Below are 21382 nucleotides of genomic sequence, written 5' to 3'. Positions count from 1 at the left end.
CCTCTTCAAAGTGGAACATAACCATACAACTAAGAAAAAGCTCCACTTGGCAAGTCTCAATTAGACGTAGAAATTTTTAACAAATATTGCCATAAAACGTTCTGAAATTAAACTTTTTTCAGAAATTAATACATTATTTTTAGAATTAATAGAATTAATTAAATCTAGAAGGAACAATTTTATCCCAAGGGGCAATCATATAATGAGAAGTCTCACATCACCATGATTCTACTTTCAAAACACAAACTGTAATTAACCCCTCTTAAATAGCTCTAGAAGCGGCAAGTGTATCTACTTATTTTTCTTTAATTGCATAAATGAATTGTGCCATAAAACAGAAATCTCATACAGACTTTTTTTTAAAGCTCACTTTACTTTCTAAAATCTTCTGAACTTTGTAGCACGACAAAGTAACATGGAAGATTTCAAAAAACAGTCAACGTCTGTGGCATATCTAAATAGGTAATGATATAAAAAATTCAAAGAGAAATAAGTTTTACAAAGATAATAAAGAGCCTGATGTTTAAACAGTAATAATATCTAGCTCAAATTAAGTAGTCTGTGTTTGCTAGTGCTCTGTGAGACATCAGCCATTATTACCATGGTTATCAAGTAGCTATGTTGATTGTCAAAAATAAACTACCCAAATCAACTGAACTATAATGGCCTAATGTCTCTAAATAAAGCACATGCCCTTCCATTAGAGTGACCAACCTTTTAGCACTCAAAGTTCTGAGTCTGGGAAAACGCCTCAGTCCTGTGCAAAACAGGACATTGGTCACCCTCCCTCTTATTTCCGTTCTCAACAACCAACAGAAAGAGAGTCGTGGTAAGCTCGAAAATGTATTCATGATTGTTCAAACCGTCCTCTTCAAATTCAACGAGATCTGCCCTGTGGTACTCATTCTACATAGGTGTTTTCCTTCAGGAGCAATGATCTACAAGGAAGATTTAACTTCAACAGAGTAGAATAAAATGAGGATTTACAAAAATATTTAGTTTGAAATTTATGTAACGTCCCTCAAAGGTTATCATTCAAACTGACAAGTACGTATGAAAGTTAGTTTTTAGGCACTAGCTACAATCAGTTAAATGAAAATCAGATTTTTTTCTTATTCCCATAAATTAATTTCAAAAGGATTTTAAGGGTTTATATTCTAGATGGTTTATATAACCTGGATATATAATTAAGGAAAAAGTATAAAAAATTAACACTATAAATTAATATATCAATGAGTTAAATCCTTTGCCTATCCTCATCTTAGAAACTAAAATATTGCTGCATTTGTTACCTTCCCACCATTTGTTCTGGAAATACACTGATCAGTACTAAATCCTGAGTTTCATTTAAAGAAAATAGAATTTTTAAGTTTTCTCAGAAAATTGCATTTAGTAGAATTATGAGATAATTAGTCTGGTCTAGATAATGATTTAATCCACACTATGTCTTAATTCATATTATATGCAAGTTATATTCAAATTTCCACCGTTTTTTTCACTGATTCAGTCATTTGGGGGCATTTTTACCACTGAGACTACTCTTCACTAAACTCCTTTCTATATGGTTAAAAAATGAAGTCACTTACAGCAAAATACTGACTCTGTAAAACCTAGAATCTTTTGACTGATCTGAAATTTTCATGAATGACTCAATTTTTCATACACTCTAATTATAAATTTTATTGTTCAAGTAAGAAAGTTTTAAAGAAATCCAGCTTGAATCCAATGCATATTCTTTAAACTTTTATTGGCTACCTTAAAGTACACTAAATAAATATGCCAACACATACTTATTGATAAACACATCATAATCAACCCAACCTGCTTTTAGAAAGAAACATACATAGAAGCAGAAAATAAATGTCTAAAGAAAACCACTGTATCAGAACATGCTTCACACATTCTTTTTTAATTAACTGAAAAATCTCACCTCAATCTTTATGTATGATGCTTAAAACTATAATAGAAAATCAAAGTATATCTTCATAATTACCAATAATTTTAATACCACAAAGCCCGAATCAGTGAGCTAACACATATGAATCTTTGTATACTCAGTTTTCCTAAAAGATTGGCAAACCCTGTTTTTAATCCCCCCAAGTCATCTACAGTGTAATTAATACACAAATAATTAATCTTGTTCACTAGCACAGATAATTTAATTCAACAACCCAGTTCACTGGCATATCTATTTTAGACACAGGCTGCTGCTCATAATAACTGGTCTCACATGTTCCATTTGTACAAGTAGCCATGGCAACAAATACAGTTAGATTCAACAATTCTAGGGAAAAAAATTACACAGGATTTATGACTATTATTATTATTACTATTATTTGCCATGAAGTGATCTGAACACATGCAGAGAACTATGGTACTTAATAATACTTACTTTCAGCATTGGACAAAGTGCAGGGATTACAGTCAACCAAAGCTAACTGAAAATGCTGCAAGAAGAGAGTGAGAAAATTAATGCACTAAATTCAATCATATAAATGTATTTTAAAATAATTTTCAGGTACATAAGGTCTAATATAATAATGAAACTATGCTATGCAAATAAAACATACTAGACAACCAACTAACATTACCTTGAACATTTATTGCTGGCAACAAACATGTTGCTGAATATTTTCTTCAAACAGTTGAGAATGGAGAATTGGGGTAAGAATTAACTTGATATCAAGTTATCCTACATAAAATTTTGTTTATATGGAAAAAGAATCAGGTTTTTAAGTCTTCTAGTAAATAGGAAGTATTAGGTATAGAACACTTCAAATAGAACACATGATTACCTTAAAAACTGAAAGTAAAAAGTTCAATGGTATTAATGTATTAAACACCACTATCTCAAAATGATGTGAATTTTTTTAAAAAAAATGACTATGAGAATTATCATAAAGGATAAAACTATCTGCCCTTACTGATTCTTCAATAATTACTGTATTTAGTGTCTTTTAAAAGTATTTGAAGTACCACAAAGAATGCATCAAATAGCCACACAAAACCAATGCACATAAAGAAAACCACTGATACACATTTCAGTAAACTAAAGGGAGATGAGGGAGTAGGGTGCGGATGGCATGACCTCATAGTTTCATTTCTAGTATCTAAACCAGATGCAAAATAGATGTACCTATTAAGACATAAATCAGCAGAAATAACTATCAATTATGATCATCAACCCCCAAACCTGAAGATGCCATAGGAAAATATCTAGCACCCATCCATCCTTGCAACCAACAGAAATGAAATGCAATTATCCTTTTAGAATGTACATGCTATTATATGTGTAGGCAATATTAAACCACTAATAATTTACAGCATCCACTTGTAATAATGTCATATAAGCCTGCCCCCCCCCAAAATACATGTCAAACTCAAGGTGTAACATTTATCTTTAAGAATACAAATCATCATCAAGAACACTGGATGCCATCTGGCATCTAGTGTATCAACATTAAATCTGCTATATAAACTAAGAGAAGGCATACAAGTACTAGAAATGGTATAAAATATTTAAAATTTTAAAAAAGGTAAATCTCTTTGAACTCTTCTAACAAATATTTCCAGAAATGTATATTCAAATTTTCTCAGTCTCCACAAATTTTTACCATTAAAAGTAATCAAAAGCCAAAGTATACACCATTTTCTAAAAATTACCACTCCAATCCACAATCCAAATGCCTAAAGAGTTATATTTTTTTAACTGCTGGATAAACTGAAAATTGATATGTACAATGACAACTTCTAGATATAAGCCCCAAAAGAACTTTCTTTATCAAAACTTTCTTATCAAGAGAAATCATCATCAGCAAGCTTTTAGTACTGTATTTCACAATAGAATCAACAAAACTGCACTTGGTCAACTAGAACCCTCAATTAACAAAAATAAGCTAACGTCAGCTACCCAGTGTTACAATGAAAGAAAAATTAGAAGGCATAATTTGGTATGAATCAGTAGTTATTACATTCATTCACGAATGTCTGTTATGTGCTTGCATAATTAGGCTAGCCTACATTTGCAGTACTCTTAATATTTAAGGGTTGTAATATTCTGAATGGGCAAGCTACTAACGAAATGACTATGACCCTTAAATGTTAAATATTTAATCCATTCAACAAATACTTCAAGACCCTATAATGTCCTTAGGACAATGCAGATACTAGGGACACAATGATCAACAAACCAAGAGTGAAAAATTATTTGCCGTGATTGACCGAACGAAAAAAAAAATCCAACATCTGAACACTTCAAGAACTGCTTTTATTTTCCCCTGGCCTACAAAGCAGATTGTTATGTCCTCAAACATCCTTTTAGTGTGCTACCATAGCAATAGAAAACAGACTATTTTAAAAAGTGAGTACTATGAAAGCAAAGCACGCTTTATAACCAGTTGTTTTCCTCTAGACAAAAAGAGGCACAGCAGCCACACATTCAGACTGTACTACATTTCTAAGCCTAATCTATCCTGCCAGCATAAATTAATATTTAGATAAGAGAAGACAGACCTTTCCTAGCTGAGCCAAAGGATACAAACTGACCTGCAAAGAAACACCCTTTAAGATGGCAGTATTTTAGTTTTGGTATTTCACTGAAATCCCACGAAGAGCAGAGATGCATAATTCGAATTGCCCAACCTACATTTCATCTATCAATATTCAAGGTCCTGCAGCGAAAACTGGCAAAGTATTTCTGGACCATGTTTTACATAATTATCAATCAATCTTAAAATCAGCAATGAGGTCACTGACGTACCATTTCAAACCCAAAATATCATGAAATAGTAAACATTTCCAAACCACAATGATGTCTAAAAATTAACTCAGCAAAAGAGTACATATTCAAAAACAGGCATGTGAGAATGAAAGAACTTACAGAATAACTACTTAAGTTTAAGAAACTAAGAAGAGCCCCACAAAACCACCCCACATAAAGAAAACCACTGATACACCTTTCAGTAAACTAAAGGGAGATGAGGGACTAGGGTGGGGATGGCATGACTTCACAGTTTCATTTCAGTATCCAAACCGGATGCAAAATAGATGTATCTTTAACATATAAATCAGCAGAAGTAACTATCAACTATGATAATCAGCCCCAAACCTTGAAGATGCCATGGTAAAATATGTAGCACCCATCGTTGCAACCAACAGAAAGAGCTAGGAAATAACTGTACCTCACACCGAAATATTGCAGTACTGAAACTGACTACTGCTGTGTGAAATACTTACTACGCAGTAGAGGCTTCTGCAGTTCAAAGACTATATACAAACCTCAAGGCAGAAAGCATTCTATAGAAAATTAATTTCCAAGCAAGAAGATTTACCTAAGACTTTATTTTTCCTAATGTTAACAGTGATTTCCTTTTAATAGCACTTTTGGTCCAATTTAGTACAAGGTTCAATTCATTACAATTTCTGTTGACATCTTTATCACCAAAGTCACTTTCTCTTTAAAAGGTTTTGACTTGTTCAATATTTCAAAATAACTTTATAGTATTTTGCTTTCTATAGACTAAGGAACTTGATTTCTATCTGGAGGGGGAAATCTATATTGATGTAATTAACACACAAAACTTGAGTTTCAAGACTTTATTTCCCTTTAAAGAGTTTTACTTCTAGTTATATAGTCTGTGATTATCTCACAATCTTTTCAACTGTAGAACCCTCCAACTGTATTCTCAACTCTGAAGACAAGCAATGAGATAACTTTTCATAACTGACAAATTATGGTTGTATGTATAAATTATTAATATGGAGCAATGTTTGGATTCCAGATCCAATCTTGGATTTTCTGATTCAGTGGGTTGGGGATCACACCCTGTGAACCAGATTAAAGCTTCTACAAATTATTCCAGTGCACAGTCAGGGTTAAATGCCAATATTTAAAACTTGTAAATTGTGTGCTTACCACCAAAAGCCTTACTTCAGTCTATGTAGACAAGGTATGTGTAGTCAATACTGCTGTCTATATTCAATTAAAGCAGACGCAGCTTTTTAGGAATAAAATGTTGGCAACCGGTTTTTACTCTACGCCAGGCACTCTGTTATGGCTACGCATCTACGCAATTGAATAAAAGGCTCACTGAAATTAATGTCCTAGTAGAAGTTTAAAAGACAGTTCCATAGCAGAGTCCAAAAGATATAGCTGAGGGAAGAAAAGAGGTCCTTCAGGCTGAGGAAACGACTTATGTGTACACAGCCCTTATGAAACAGGGTTTTACGGACCGTTTAAGTGGGAGAAGGGAAGGTGTCAGGCACTCTTGCAGGTCAAAGGCAAATTATTTTTTCTTTTTCATTTTTACAGATTGCCACAATTTTGAAAGTATGATTTAAAACCAACAAACTTCATTCCTAAAACTAACAGTCTATGATAAATGAATGAAACTAGGGAAATGCCTTAGGATGTGATGGTACTTACTTTAGGGATTTAGTCTCTGAAAATAAGATACAGAACTAAAACTGGTAAGTTCTGGTAACGTTTATGAGCCATGATGCCTGGCCAAGCTGATCTGATGGAGATTCTCTCAAAGCCCTCAAACTCAGTTCTTCCATTCTCTTTGTAATACAAGATTATTACAAGAGTTTCAAGGAAGGACTCTACTGCACCAATGACTAATAGTTAATGGATCCTGGCAATCATGACTCAAAAGAGGCTCCTTCTTTTCAACTTTACCAATCTGGTCTCTTCCAAGACTTTCTTTAACAAAAAAGTAAGACAAAAGACATTCTATACTGAAGATGTTCAAAATCTTATTTCTAGCCCTTCTTTTCAGCTCCAGACTTGTATCTGTCCATACCAACATCTGATATCCCTCAGGTACCTCCAACTCGATAAACTCCCAAATGACCCATCTCCATTCGGAGGCTTTTCACGTCCCAATCCCAAAACCTGCTGCTACTTTCTTTATCCCCTACTTTAGTTAACAGAAAAGTGATTCAAGCCAATAAATGGGGAATCTCTACCCACATTGAATCTGTTAATAAATTAACTCCTTTATTAAAACTCCTTAAGATCTCTAGGATGTGTTACCTTTTATCCATCCATCCATGCAGCCATCCTATGAGAACCCATTTATTCTACACATCTGGCTCACCTTTCTTCCTGTAACTGGGTCCTACCTAGTCTCCCAATTCCTCCTTTCTACCACATTTTATAAAAGTACAGGTATGCAACCGATTAGAAATTCTAAAACACTGGTTCTAGTATATGCCTAATCTGTGTACACAAATGATCAGAATATGTACTGACTTAATTTTCAAGTTATTTAAATCTAGTGTACAATTTGTGCTCATATCAAAGTAAGACTAATATGTACACAAATAACAAATACAAAGCGAACATAACATATTTTATAAAGGGGATAATGTAACAATTTGCATTGTAAAATGCTACTTTGGAACGTAACCTTTAAAAAAAAAATGTGACATTGGATACACTGAATGCTTCATAAAGCTGCATTTGAAGATCAAATATTTACAACCACAAATTTAAGTAGTTATCAGTAAACACCAAAAAATGCTTTTTGATTAGAAACAACTTCTTGTAGTTAAAATGTATTTGAGGAGAGAAACCTGACACGGGAAACCTGGACTCATCGCAACCCCTCAGCATCAGAGAGGATGGTTACTGCACATCTATGAGCAGTCATGTCCTTTTCAAACATGTATTTGAGGAACTGAAGTACTTCAGCTATTTACACTACTTCACACTTGAAGGTATGTAATAGAACTCAGGGCAGAAATAAATAACAAATGGAAAAACAAAACTGGGCAGGCAGAGTGAAGTGGAGAAAGCATTATTAAGTGGTTAGATAAACCAATTAGCAGATCACCTCATACCAGATAATATCTAGAAAAGATTAAAAGGTAAAGTATAAGTTGATGAACAGCAGAAAAAGAAAACATCAGGGAAAAGATTTCTGTCCACAAATGAGGAAAAATGGACAGAAGACAAAATAAACAGCAGTGACCATCCTCTGCCAAAAGGAACAGGGGCATTACACTCAGGTGAAACCAAGTTCCATTGCCAAAGTGGGAACTGGGGTGGTGATGTTTTAAGGTACAAACGTGAAAGTAGTAGATAACTAGATCTAATGCACAGCATAGAGATTACAGTCAACAATACTGTACTATAAACTTCAAAGTTGCTAAGAGACAGATCTTAATTGTTCTCACCAAAAAAAAAAAAAAAAAGATAATAATGTGACATGGTAGAGGTGTTAGCTAATGCTATGGTAATGTTCATTTCGCAATATATAAATGTATCAAATCAACACATTATACACATTAAACTTACTCAAAGTTGTATGTCAATTATACCTCAATAAAAAATTTAAAATTTTTAAAAGCCTCGAATTTTCAAAAAGCCAGCTGGCAGAGTTAAGCTATTAAACATCATGAAGGAAACAGCGCAGGAGTGGGTTTGGAGAAATAATAGCAACTTTTATTATCTTTAGACAACTGAACTAATAAAAATATGCTGTTAAAGCTTCAACAACAACAAAAAATATTACAGATCTCTTAGAAACTTAAGGCCTGGTTAAACTTAATTTAATAGCTAGTATTCAAATTCTCAGCAAGTATTTTTATAATACATGGAGTTCATAGCATCTTAATTAAATGAAACAAATGATTTATACATTCCACATTAATGAATAAAATAATAAAAGATGAGGCATTTCACAGATTCCAAAAGTGGTTTCTAAAAGGAAGTACATATCATCATGCCTTTACTTATTCTTTCTGCCTTAATATCTTGGCATAAAAAAATATGACAATAAAATTCCTGAGTCTATATAAAGGATATGAGATTAAATCAGATACCTGGAAATGTAGTTTTCTGGAGAAAAGTGTAAAAAAAAAAGTGGAAATGCTATTTCACTCAGAAGTTTCATGACAGGTAGCTGAATGAACTGGTGAACAGGGGGCATCTAGAGAAAACTGCACTGTCAGTTTGTGTAGAAAAAAATTCTGTTAAGAGATGACAAATAAAATCAGCCTCTTTTTTTTCTCCCCAACGTTTCCAGCCAATCCTATGAGGCATTTTGTAATTTTATAGCCTCTTCCATTTCATTAATCTATCCATTCAAGAAACACTAAGCACCTGGTAAAATGCCAAGCTAACACACAAGTCTCATTTGAGTTCAACCCATTTCCTTAGAATCATCTCTTGTATTAATAATTCTCACCTTCCTAACCCTTTCATATTAATCCCTTCAATCAGCACTTATCATCTTCAAATATCAAATTATAAGGGGACTTACATTGGTATCCCAGCCAACTATCCACAAGTTTCCATAAAAAAGCCACCCTCTTTACCTTTAAAAATCCAAGAAAGTTCTAATGCTGACATATTTTAGGGAAACTTAAATATGTAAATATTAGGAAGATTTTTTAATAATCTTCATTAAATAGATGCATTGGTATTAACTGAAGATATGGGTGTTATCACATCTTATTTTGCATGTATTAGCTTCATATGAGGGAAATAATTTTAATAGTCTGCCAGGGTGTAAAACTTAGAGGCATTATATAAAACTGCTTGTCAAAATTGGTGTGCTTTTACTGAAGTAATGATAGCACACTGCCTCAAATACGTAACAAATGTAAGCAATTATCATTAATATCATTAAAAAGTAATAAAATAAAATTCTTAATTATATGGCGGTAAACAGGCAACCAATCCCACCCGGGGGGATATTATCTGAAGCAGGAAAGAAAAACAACAAAATATCATGTAGAAATGTCACCCTGAAATGGACTCTGGTTCAGATAGTACTAAACTAGTTAATAAATTAAGAATTGGTACCTCCACCACTCAACTAAACACATGAAATCTTTATTGGCCAATTTAATGGAAAAATAACACCATCTGATTGAAAAGTAAGCTGGGCATTAACTTCACATTTCTGAGGATGGGCAGGGTGACAAAAATACAAGTATTCAATTCTAGGATGGGAAAATGGATTTCACACAAACAATATCTATACTGGCCCCAAATTAGAGGAGTTTTAGATATGGTAGATAAACTGAGAACTAAAAACGAAGGGCTGAAAAAACTTACTTGTCAGATACTTCGATATATATATTATTTAATCTTTATAACAATCTTGTGGAGTAGGGACAGTTATTCCAGTTCTACAGACACAAAGAGGATCAGAAAAGTTAGGCATCTTGCCCAAAGTCACACAATTAGTTTACTGGCAGGGTCAAATTTTAAAACCCAATTTGCCTGCTCTGAGAGCTGTTTACACAGTACCAAAACAGAATGAATCTGTTTCAGAAGTACATTTTGGGAGAAAAGTTATTACCAGAGATAGAAATAAAACACGAGGCCCTGGAATGCATTTCATGTGTGGGTGAAAAGAAGGAATCTATTATGAAAATAAACTGTATTTTATTTAAATATTTTACCATCTAAAACATACTGTATATGTTGTATCTCTCCATCCCAGAGGGAAAGGAAATGAGGCAGAGAAGACCAGATCTGTAATGGACAGATTCTATGCACCACTCCCATACCAAAATAATCTTTTTACCCACCCCTCACTCTCTATTAGACAGGAACAGCGTATTTAGGAAATCAAGCTCTGCTCAAAAACTGGGCATAACTGGTCTAAGAATAACCACACCTTTGATAAGGAATCACTGAGAATAGCCACGTGGTCTAATTCTGGCCAATGAGATGCAAAGTGAAGTATTCCTGAAAAGATCAACAGGAAGTCAGGATCTTTCTCCTCTATAACATGATAAATCAGGTATTTACTGAGCACTTACTATATGCCAGCACTACACTAAGCACCTATACCACTACTCTACATTATAGAGTAACTCTATAATGTAGAGTAGTGGTATAGGTGCTTTTCTTTATGAGACACTGAAAAAGAAATCATCTCACTGTGTACCTGGCAACCAGCCTTAAGAATAAGCCAACACAGAACAGAGAAGAAAATGAACCCTTAGTGAAACACTGGATCAGCTGAATCAACCAATCCTGAAGGCTGGACTTCACATTATATGAGCTACTTTTTTTGGTCATTTTAACCAGCTTCAGTTGGAGTTTTCTGAGGTTGCAGCCCAAAGCATCTATACCAATACACTGTGCTAGGAAACAACTTCATGTAGTGGAAAAGTCACCAGAGGCTCCACATCTATCCATAAAGGTAAAGTACTAGCCAGTCAGTCCACTGTAGGAAAACTGAAGGCCACCTAAGGGGAATGGGGCATATCATTCCTTCTGATTCCTACCTTCACTTACACTAAATGCTAAGCACTTACAGTAATATACTGAAATACCTCCTCTTCAACTACAAATGTTCATGCCTAAAATTCTCCTGAAAATAGACAAGGAATACTGGAGAGAGAAGCCTTAAAAAGCCAATGTCAAGATGAGAGAAAAATCAAATGAAACCTTCTCATTATGGGGAAGAGAAATATCAAGGACTCCTGAAATTCTTTTCTATGTTCATGGAAATGAAACAAACATCAGAATGGTATCAAGTATTTTAAATAAATGGAAGAAAGGCCCAAAACCAGAAGACTGCACTTACTTAAGGCAATCTTGCTAAAATCGCTATGACTTGAAAGTTTGTTAGCCTTTACGCCTGAACAAATTAAAAGTTGTATACAGGAAGGATTCTGTTGAACAGGAGTAAGCAAGAACACTTTGAATTAGCCATGGAACACTGCCCAACACTGTTTCCCCTGATTAAAGGGGATTTTAAATATTGCCACCTTCATGGAAAGAGTTTTGCATCCATAGAATTGTTTAAGGTACCACTGCACTGATATTCAGAGATAGCCACATTCCATAATTTGGGACAAATCTCATTACTTTTTTCCACTCAAATATATTTCCTGAGCAACACTTACACTTCTGCAACACACAATAACCATATTGTGACAGTTCTATAAAAAGCTCAAATAAGCTGACTTTGTATTACAAGCATTTTAAGAGTCTGGTTTGCTAGTATACACTGTGAATGTCCAAGAGGAGGTCAAAATATGCAAGGTGGCATATCTGAACTTATTTTCCATTTCAAGTCCACTCACATGCGAAAGTACAGTTTGAGACATGCTGCTCTAAACTTGAGGAAAATTGATAACTTCTAGGCATCCCTTAGTCTCCACGTTACTTACATTTGCCCTAGGGCCTATTTCTCAAATTGCACTTACCTTTGAGAACTGTGTGATCTGAATACTTTCACAATCTACTTATTTTAGTGTTTTGGACTGTATACCTCTCTCTTTCGTACCATCAGCATTGTTCTTTATAAACTCATGAAAGATAGAAACAGTATTTGCAAAACTGTCTACTTTAAAACTCTAGAACAATTAGGCACTCCTAAATACAGTTTTATTTGGTTTTTTTTTTTAAATTTCAGTAGTTCCTTACTAGTGAATTCAAACTACAACCTACTGTAAAGTCATTCTTTATCTCCCTCCTGACCCTTCAGAATGAAGATAATCTGCAACGGAGATATTTAGAACATGGCAACCATTATAAATAGTCATAAATTCACAAAAATTTAAGCTTTTCCTAGAACTTCTAATCCTTTTAAAAAGCAATACTTTTGTCGAGCAGGGAAGCACTATCTTCATGAAAAGCCCAGTAAGACCTAAAGTGATGGCATAGATAGCACAAGAAACTAAATGAAAAACTTGAGAAATGTTAAATTCTATAGAAAGTAAAATATTTAACCAACAATGTTATTTTGCCCAACAATGTTTATACTCACAAACCAGCAGTTCAAATGACTAGCAAAGAACACATCTTTTTACAATTTAAGATATGAGACGTGCTTGGCTAGTAGAGGTGGAGAGATTTCTAGTGAGACCCATACAAGTAAACGGTCAATGATGGGGTCACAGATACAGAATCATTAAGCAGCTGCTTCTGATCTCTATGGTTGCCAATCACTAATAGCAGAGTGATTCAGATGTCCAAATTGAGACTGAAACCTTCACCCTTTCCTGATAACAGACCACAATTAAAACTCAAAAAACAAAAAAAAAAAGTTTAATGATATAATTAGAAACCCAAACTTATGTATCTTCCAGTTCATAGCTGATAAACAGTACTTTCATCTAAATTTTCAAATTTTCTTTTGAAGTACCATATAAATTCCAGCATTTCTCAATGTTCTAATATTTAACAACCCCCCCGCAAAAAGACCCCACAAAAATTAAACATTGTATCTCAGAAAAAACCCAACAACCTACCTTTAAACTAGACTCATAGTCTGTGTTCACTTTGAACATAAGACCAAGCCGTAAATGAATTTCCTTGGCTCGACAAAAGCTGGGATCAACATAAAGCACCTCCTGAAATGCTTTAATTGCCCTGAAAGAACACAGACATAAGATATCTTTACTTTTTAACACTTACATGAATTTTTGCTTGGTATAACAGTAAAACTTCTCTTTTATGCAATTCTGTTTTAAAGGAAATGCCAGTTTTATAAAAAAAAGATGTGAATGAATAGCTTTAAAAAAAAAAGACTAGGAAGGAGTGCCTGGGTCTTTTATGTAATTGAATGTGTGTAATATAAAAGGAGAAAAGGAAGATCAGTTGAATTTACTCTCAGTTATTCAAATTTTTTTTTTTCTGGTTGCATTGGGTCTTTGTTGCTGCACGTGGGCTTTCTCTAGTTGCAGCGAGCGGGAGCTACTCTTCGTTGCGGTGCGCGGGCTTCTCATTGCAGTGGCTTCTCTTGTTGCAGAGCACGGGCTCTAGGTGCGCGGGCTTCAGTAGTTGTGGCACACGGGCTCAGTAGTTGTGGCTCACGGGCTCTAGAGCACAGGCCCAGTAGTTGTGGCGCATGGGCTTAGTGGCTCCGCGGCATGTGGGATCTTCCCGGACCAGGGATCGAACCCATGTCCCCTGCATTGGCAGGCGGATTCTCAACCATTGCGCCACCAGGGAAGTCCCTTCAAATAATATTTTATGGCTTAATAAAATTGTCAGTGTAAATAACTGATTTCACTGTTTCTGGAATTTCCTAGGGGAGAGAGGGGTGGGGCAGATAGTTTTGTTTTTAAGGGAGGAAAGATTAATCCTGTCTCTAGTCTACTCCATAAAATGAAGTCTTTTTTTTAAACTTTATATTTCTATCTTTCATATTTAGGTTTACAATCCATCTGCACCTTATTTTTTATATGATGTGAGGTAGGGTTCAGTTGTCATTTTTTTCAATACAGATATTCAGTACCCCCTACATCACCTGTAGAAAAGACCATCCTTACCACAGCTCTACAGTGCCACACTGTCCTAAATCAAATGTCCATATCAAATGTCTTGGTCTATTTCTGGGCTCTCTATTCTACTATATGTCACTTTATGTCTATCAGTCCATCTTTGCCCCAAATTCACATTTTATCTTTCATAAAGTCTTAATTACCAGTAGAACATATACAAGGATGAGGAAGGAACACTTTTCACTGAATACATTTTTGTATCACTTAACCTGATCACATGAATGTACTATGTACTCAAAAATGAATTAAAATTATGACAAAGAAAAACGTCTACTTTGAATTTTGAAAACTATAGTATCAGATATAACAGTATTTTAGGCATCATTTTAAATCTCTCTACATGATTTAAGGCTTATCCCAAGTACAGCTAATATATTCTTTGCAAAGCTTTTTATCAACTATTCTCTACTTCTATTTAATCTTAAAGGAGGTTACTTAGAATCTTAGACAATTCCAAAACAAAAGTCAATCTTTTTTATAAAAGTTCAAAATATATACCACAAAATAGAGCAAAACAACATGCCCTATGTCTTTAAGTAACTTTATTTTGACTTGTATATTATCTATTTCCCCCCCAAAAAAACTGTGTGGTTATATATTTATTATAAAATTAAGGGTTCTAAAAGGTAATAATTACTGTGAGGAGCATCAGATACCTTTACATCTGGTTAAATACTTTCTTCCTGAAGAGGAACTCGGCATCTATGTGTTAAGATGGCATTTCAAATGGGTGGGGCTGTGTATGTGTTTTATTATTTAGTGTGTGTATAGACAGCAGAGGGGAGTCAAAGGCCTGATAAGAAAGAATTCGTGTAAATTACCTTTCTCATTCAAAGGTGGCTTCCTATTTCTCTCAATCAGACTTGAAGATACTCATCTGCATACTGCTAAGAAGTTCTCTGTACTTTTCTCAAACCTTTCTAATAAGAGGAGGTGCAGCTTCAGCCTCTATATTCTCTTGGTCATGTCTAGAGTGCCACCTTCTAACAGAACAGATTGTGTGCACAGGTGCGTGTGAATGTGTGTGGGGGGGGAATACAACACACACATGTTGGGGGAGGGGCATAAAAAAGGTTAGGAAGAGAACAACTGCAGCAATAAATGATGTCAATTAAAAGATAAGATGTGACTGGGAAACGGTATGCAGGGGCTTTTGGAAGCTTCTGGGATGATAGCAATTTTTTATTTCTCAACCCAAGTGATAGTTATGAATGTTTATTTTATAAATAACATGTAAAGATGTATACTTATGTTTGTTTAATTTTCTTTAAGTATGTTACATTTTATAATAATAAAAATTGAGGATAATGCTTCATAAAGTCCTAATTAGCCTTACCTTACAAAATGGGTCAGAGAACTCCTATGGAATGGGTCAGAACTAAGCAATGTCCACACATGCCAATTAAAAACCCAGGCAAGAAAGAGTGGATATAGGTATATGTATAACTGATTCAGTTTGCTGTATACCTGAAACTAACACAACCTTGTAAATCAACTATACTCCAATAAAAATTTAAAAAAACAAAACAAACAAAACTAACCAAGGTGGGGTGGGGTGGGGGGGACAGGCAGGCCTGAGCCAAATACATTAAAGAAAAAGAATGGAAGTGGTGGAAGATAGCAAAGGAAAGATGGAATAAAGGAGAAAAAGAAGATAGGAAGAAAAACAGTCTAAGGAAGGATGTATGCGAAAGGGAAGAAGGAAAACACAGATCATCAATAACAACCCCACAGGAGAAATATTTCCTACTCTGTCTCAGTTTCCATTTCCAGTCTTTTCACAACCTACTGTTCATAGATGTGTTTTACTCCATAGGTGCCTTTAGTTCCTATCCACTTAGTTCACAATGTCACACAAGTACAAGAAACACAGGTTATTTTACAAAGCTCTCTACACATGTTAACACACTGGAAATTTCTTTTACAAAATTATTAACTTACCAGCAAAAACACATATTACAATACACTAGTCTGGGCTACACTGTGCCTGCTCTTTAAGGACTACTAAAAGTGCCCATGACAAGGGAGGACAATATATATCTATTCATCAAGTTCTCCAGGTTGTTTCAAAGTTTCCCTCAAATTCAATACTTGCAGACTCAATCTTCAATATCTCATTATCAGATAACTGAAATAGACTCCTTAAAGACTTCCCTTGCTCTCCTCTGGCTTGCCTATGCTTCCTAAAATATGTGGCTCCTGTGATTGCGTACTAACCATGATACTCTAACCATGATACTCTTTTAAGTCAAATCTCCATGTAGCATTTAAGGTTTATGAGCAGTTATACCCATTGCCAGCCATGCCCTAACATTGTTCCTCCTCAGCTGTGAGCTGGCATATCTTAGGAATTCCTTCATGCAAACACTGGCCCTCTTGGCTTCACGGCTTCTCCTCAGGATAGTCTCCTGACCTGGAATATTTTCATTCTTCTGCTTCACTCTAAATCCACTATTACCTTTAAGACTCACCACCCAAACTCAACATCAATTATTTTTTGCTTAATGTTAACCAGCAGTTAGGTCCACTCTATAATCAAATCATTTTACTCTACCTGTCAGTGTGCTGTCTCCAGTTTTTCCAAGTAGTCTATTCCTTGAGGTCTACATTCCTCTTTTATTTTTAAATACTCTAGACATTATAGGAAAATGTTTAATATCTGTTTACTGATGTCATCACTTTTTATAATTAACTGACTTCTTGTTGAGGGGGTGGGAAGGGATGCTCCAGAGTCTCTTTACTGATCAGTTCTCCTCAGCTAACAAAATAGATGCAAGTTCATTTTCACTTGCTTTTCTAAACTCTTACCATCTTTTTCTCCTATGTGTTGCATCCACCCCTTGGGGTGGGAAAAGAAAAGGAAAAGAGAATGTGTTTATGTGTTAGGAGGGGGATAGTGTGTGGAGAAGACAGGTACCATTCAGACAACATTCTAATTTTGGTCATCATTTTAATGCATTCATATCTCACCAAACCACATGTAGCCAGAACATGATCTGTGTAGCAGAAGTTAGACTAAACCACCAACACATACAAATTCTGCTGACGTCAGTATTCTGACAGACAATTTTAGAACATGAAAAATGGCTACCTAAAACGATAAAATACTTTTAATGATACAATGCTTGGAAAGGTTTATAGTTTTCAAATATTAAAGCACAGTCTCTACTGAAATTTTAAACAAGTGCATATTGCTATGCTTGAGTGTCCATGCATTTTCTTAAAATCTAAAGAATGTTTTTATATCACCAAAATTATTTCTATAGATTTTCAGTTTAAATTTTTTTGCAATTAATGTTTTCCATTGTTAACCATTTTTAAAAGGAAATGATAACTTCAATAGCACTCCCTGCAAAAAACACACACATACTGAATATATTTTAAAACAATGGTCATTTTAAATAAGATTTCTAGAGCCATTTTTTAAAAAGCCTCCTTTAGAATCTTACCAAACTATAGAAAAATAATGATATTAACGAAACATCCTAGCACAGTTTTAGTACATTTGAAAAGAGACATAATAAAACTTTAAGTTCTCTGAAGCTAATAAAGCCGAGTCCAGAGACTTCCCTCAGGGATATCTGAAGGGATAAAGGAACTAACTCCACAAATTTTCATACTAATAAAAGGGAGCATATTGTAGCTCTAAATCAGTAATAACATATATACACAACAGATATACACACTTCTATACACACATATATATATATTTGGAAATTTAGGGGTTCCTTCTAAATGAGACAAAAAGATTTGATTAAGAACTCGAAGAGACAGGTAAGGTAAGGTAAGGTAAGAGTTTTAAAGTGGAGATGGAAGGAGAAGGCAGACCAAAGAGAGTAAATGGCACAAACCAACTTGCATAGGTAAAAAAAATGCTCAAGACATTTTCAGGGAAATGTTAATACAGTAGTGACTGACACAAAGAATATATCTAGGGGAACAATAAGTCTAGAAAGATCATCTGAGGTTGAAACAGAGAGGACCTTAAATGTGAGGCTAAGTTAGAAGTATCATACGCTAGGCTATTCACATTGACGTTTGCTAATATATTACCTCCTGGTTCTTTTGCCCTCTCCAGCCATCTTCATTTCATCACTGCAGACAGTGGGATGTTTTCGTCCCTCCCCTATTGTAAAATTTATGTTTTTATTCACAATTTCCCTGAAGCTTAATCAATCCAAACCCTTCCAAATTCTCTCTGGCAATCTATGTGTCACTGGTAAGCATATCTTTACCAAAACTGCCTTAGTTATCTGCTATTTTCTTCAAAACAGCAGCGAACAGAATAAACTCAACATATGTTAACATGAACTGTTTTATTTTAATAGAAATAAACTTTTGATCTAAGAGCATTAGTTTGCAAAATGATAGCTCAAAAACATATATTAAATATTAAGTTTTTGCCAGACTCCATGCTAAACAAGCCTCAGGATCAATGGCGGTTATCTCAAACTACATTAAGTTTATGTTTACACCCAAAGCAGTGATTTTACAAGGAGAGCAGAGATTCCTACACCCCTAAGAACACTTGTAATCGGTACACGCTAGGGAAATGAGTCCTGGAGAAAGTTCACTTGTAATGTGTTAACATTTCTGTCTTTTTAAACTCACCTCCATCTCATTACCCTACTCCTTGCTGATGTCAACATAATAATAATCACTACATTTCCTTACCAGGGCTTATCAATTAGATTTGGGAAGCTAATTTCCAAAATCCTATGCCTCTGGCACAGAATTATGTAGCTCTTAGGTTTGCCACTATAAGACCATTCTGATATTGATCAATGGGAATACAAAAGGTTACAGGCTAGAGAGAGAGGAATGATAAGGATTTTCAGGGAGGTATATTTAGAAATATGGCTACAAGTTATAATACTTTATTACTGTATATAGTTCAATTCCTTTCACCCAAGGATATAGGTTTCTTACTACAAAGGCAAGGAAAAGCTCAGTTCAAGGTACCCTTAGCAATGTGCCACCCTCATGAAGAAGAACAAGTGAAGGCATGGGCATGCACTCATGCACATGGAAAGGAACAGCTTTATAGATACTGGTTCTAGCTCTCTGCTGCATGCATTTTACTATGTGCTTCTATGTCTTCCTTTCTCCTTATATTTATTTTAAGTTTGGTCACAGATTACTGTGTATGATAATAGTAAAATTAAATAATTATGATAAATCCAGTGAGGATGTAACAGTTGCTCTACTACTTTCTGACATGGGCTCCTCTAAGAGGCTGAAATTGAAACTGGAAAAACTGACCAAATAACTGAACTCATCCAGAGGCTAACAATAAAATCAACTCACCCCCCCAAAAAGGTGGGGGGGGGGAGCGTAATATGGCAAGAAACAAGACAAACAGGTTAACAGATAAAACCACAGTTAATAAAATTGCTCTTAATAATTTATTAAGTCGCCATCACCAACCCCAACACACATGGTGGTTGCACACATTATTCTCAAATACTTAATCTAATTAAATAACAACAGACACCACTTACAAATATTAAATTCTACTAAAATTATAAATGTACAAGACATAGAACATTCTGAGCTAACAATACAAAAAAGGCATACCACACTCTTCTCTGGAAATATTTTTTCAACAAATCCCAAAGAACTTAGTGTGTGTTGGGGGTGGAGGTGGGTCTGTTCCCAGAAATTAATAGCCACCTATAAATAAAACCAAATAAAACACAAGTATAGTTTTAACCTAAGGAAGTTCCTATCCGTTAAGGCTATACTCTAAAACTCTCACCAAGCACCTACTCCATGCTTTCTAATTTTGTGGCTGTTCAAGAAATAGCAAGATAAGTGAAAGCAAAAATTGGGGCACAGAGTTTGTGAAAGAACATTTGACCAGCAAGACGGGAAACACACATCCATGATGAATTAAGAGAGGGTGTGAGATATGTCACTTTAGGGAGCAGCTAGAGCTGAAACTCAAGACATGAGAAAATGGTGGTAACCAGGACAGGATCAACAGAACAGAAGGCACTTACTAATTCAGACATTGCATCATTCTTATATCATTTCAGTTTCATTTCTTAAGTCAACTGAAGGACACAGAAATCATATGTAGATAAGGAATCAAAAGATATAATTTTCCACACTACAAGCCCCCTAACTTGACATAGTCACATACTTTTTAATGCAATCCAATTTTCAACTGATGATGGCTTCACCTCACTACTGATTTTATGCTTATATCTTCAATCTACAGAGAGTTCACAAGTTATCACAGATAGGTGAAAATTAACTGGTGTGAGGTATACATGTTCATTTCTAAACTGCAGAGTTCCTCGCCTTGAGTTTCATCTAAATTATTTCTGGCTGGCCATAAAGATTTTACCAATGTGCCCAGGAGAACAATTACAAATACTGATTAAAAAATAACCACCAATCAATCTTCAAACTTGGGGACAGACTACAACAGACAAAATAATTAGACTGGGAAATCTGAGCATAAGTTTGCTTCTGCCACCAATTAAACAGTTATATAATACTGAGTTACACACACATACACATCCCTTGTTTTCTTCGTCTATAAAATTAAGGAAAAAAAACTAAGTTATCTCTTAAGACCATTCTGGTTCTAAAAGTTTAGAATTGTGAATTCTATGAATAGCATCTTCAAGAAAGTAAAGAGATTTTAAAACAGTCCTAATCTACTCTTGATTTTACATATGATACACTGGATATAAAGTTAGGAGGCTTAAATTTAGGCTTGCTCTACAACAATGGATAATTTAAAAGAAAAATATTACAAAGCTTCTTTATAAAGATCAATTATAGCTTTACAAAGAAAATGAGTGATTTGAATGATTACAATACTCTATCCACACAGGTGTTCTCTAACAATGCAGTGCTTCCATAGATGATCAAAACCCAACAGGACCAAAAGCAAACAGGAAAGAAAAGGCATCTGGGAAAAGTCATTCATGTCTTAAGTTTCATCTTTAGAGAAACCATATCAAATCATTGCCAATGCATATTTAAAAGCTCTGTAATAAATATCCAGGATGCCCAACAGGTATATGACAGGGTTATAACCTTTGGTCAAAATGTTCCTTTGGACTTTCTCAGCACTCACTCAGCTTAAAATTATGAAGAATAGAAG

At 34.7% G+C, this 21382-nt stretch overlaps 1 protein-coding gene across 8 annotated transcripts in view; it reads right to left on the bottom strand.

Moving 5' to 3' along the window:
- The window catches only part of KDM6A (lysine demethylase 6A), a 210683-nt gene that overhangs the window by 72911 nt on the left and 116390 nt on the right, over positions 1–21382 (bottom strand). For 7 of the 8 annotated variants that reach the window (XM_061179140.1, XM_061179143.1, XM_061179142.1 and 4 more), the window contains 2 exons: positions 13228–13348; positions 2393–2447 (listed from right to left, as the gene is read on the bottom strand). In XM_061179140.1, coding sequence (XP_061035123.1) covers positions 2393–2447; positions 13228–13348 — 176 coding nt within the window. Of the gene's footprint in view, positions 1–2392; positions 2448–13227; positions 13349–18315; positions 18373–21382 lie in introns of those variants that run through there. The other variant, XM_061179146.1, reaches the window with a different exon arrangement.

Source organism: Eubalaena glacialis, chromosome X, assembly GCF_028564815.1.
Source record: "Eubalaena glacialis isolate mEubGla1 chromosome X, mEubGla1.1.hap2.+ XY, whole genome shotgun sequence".
Lineage (NCBI taxonomy): Eukaryota > Metazoa > Chordata > Mammalia > Artiodactyla > Balaenidae > Eubalaena > Eubalaena glacialis.
Note: the sequence above shows the minus strand (reverse complement) of the source record. Positions and strands in the feature narration are given on the sequence as shown.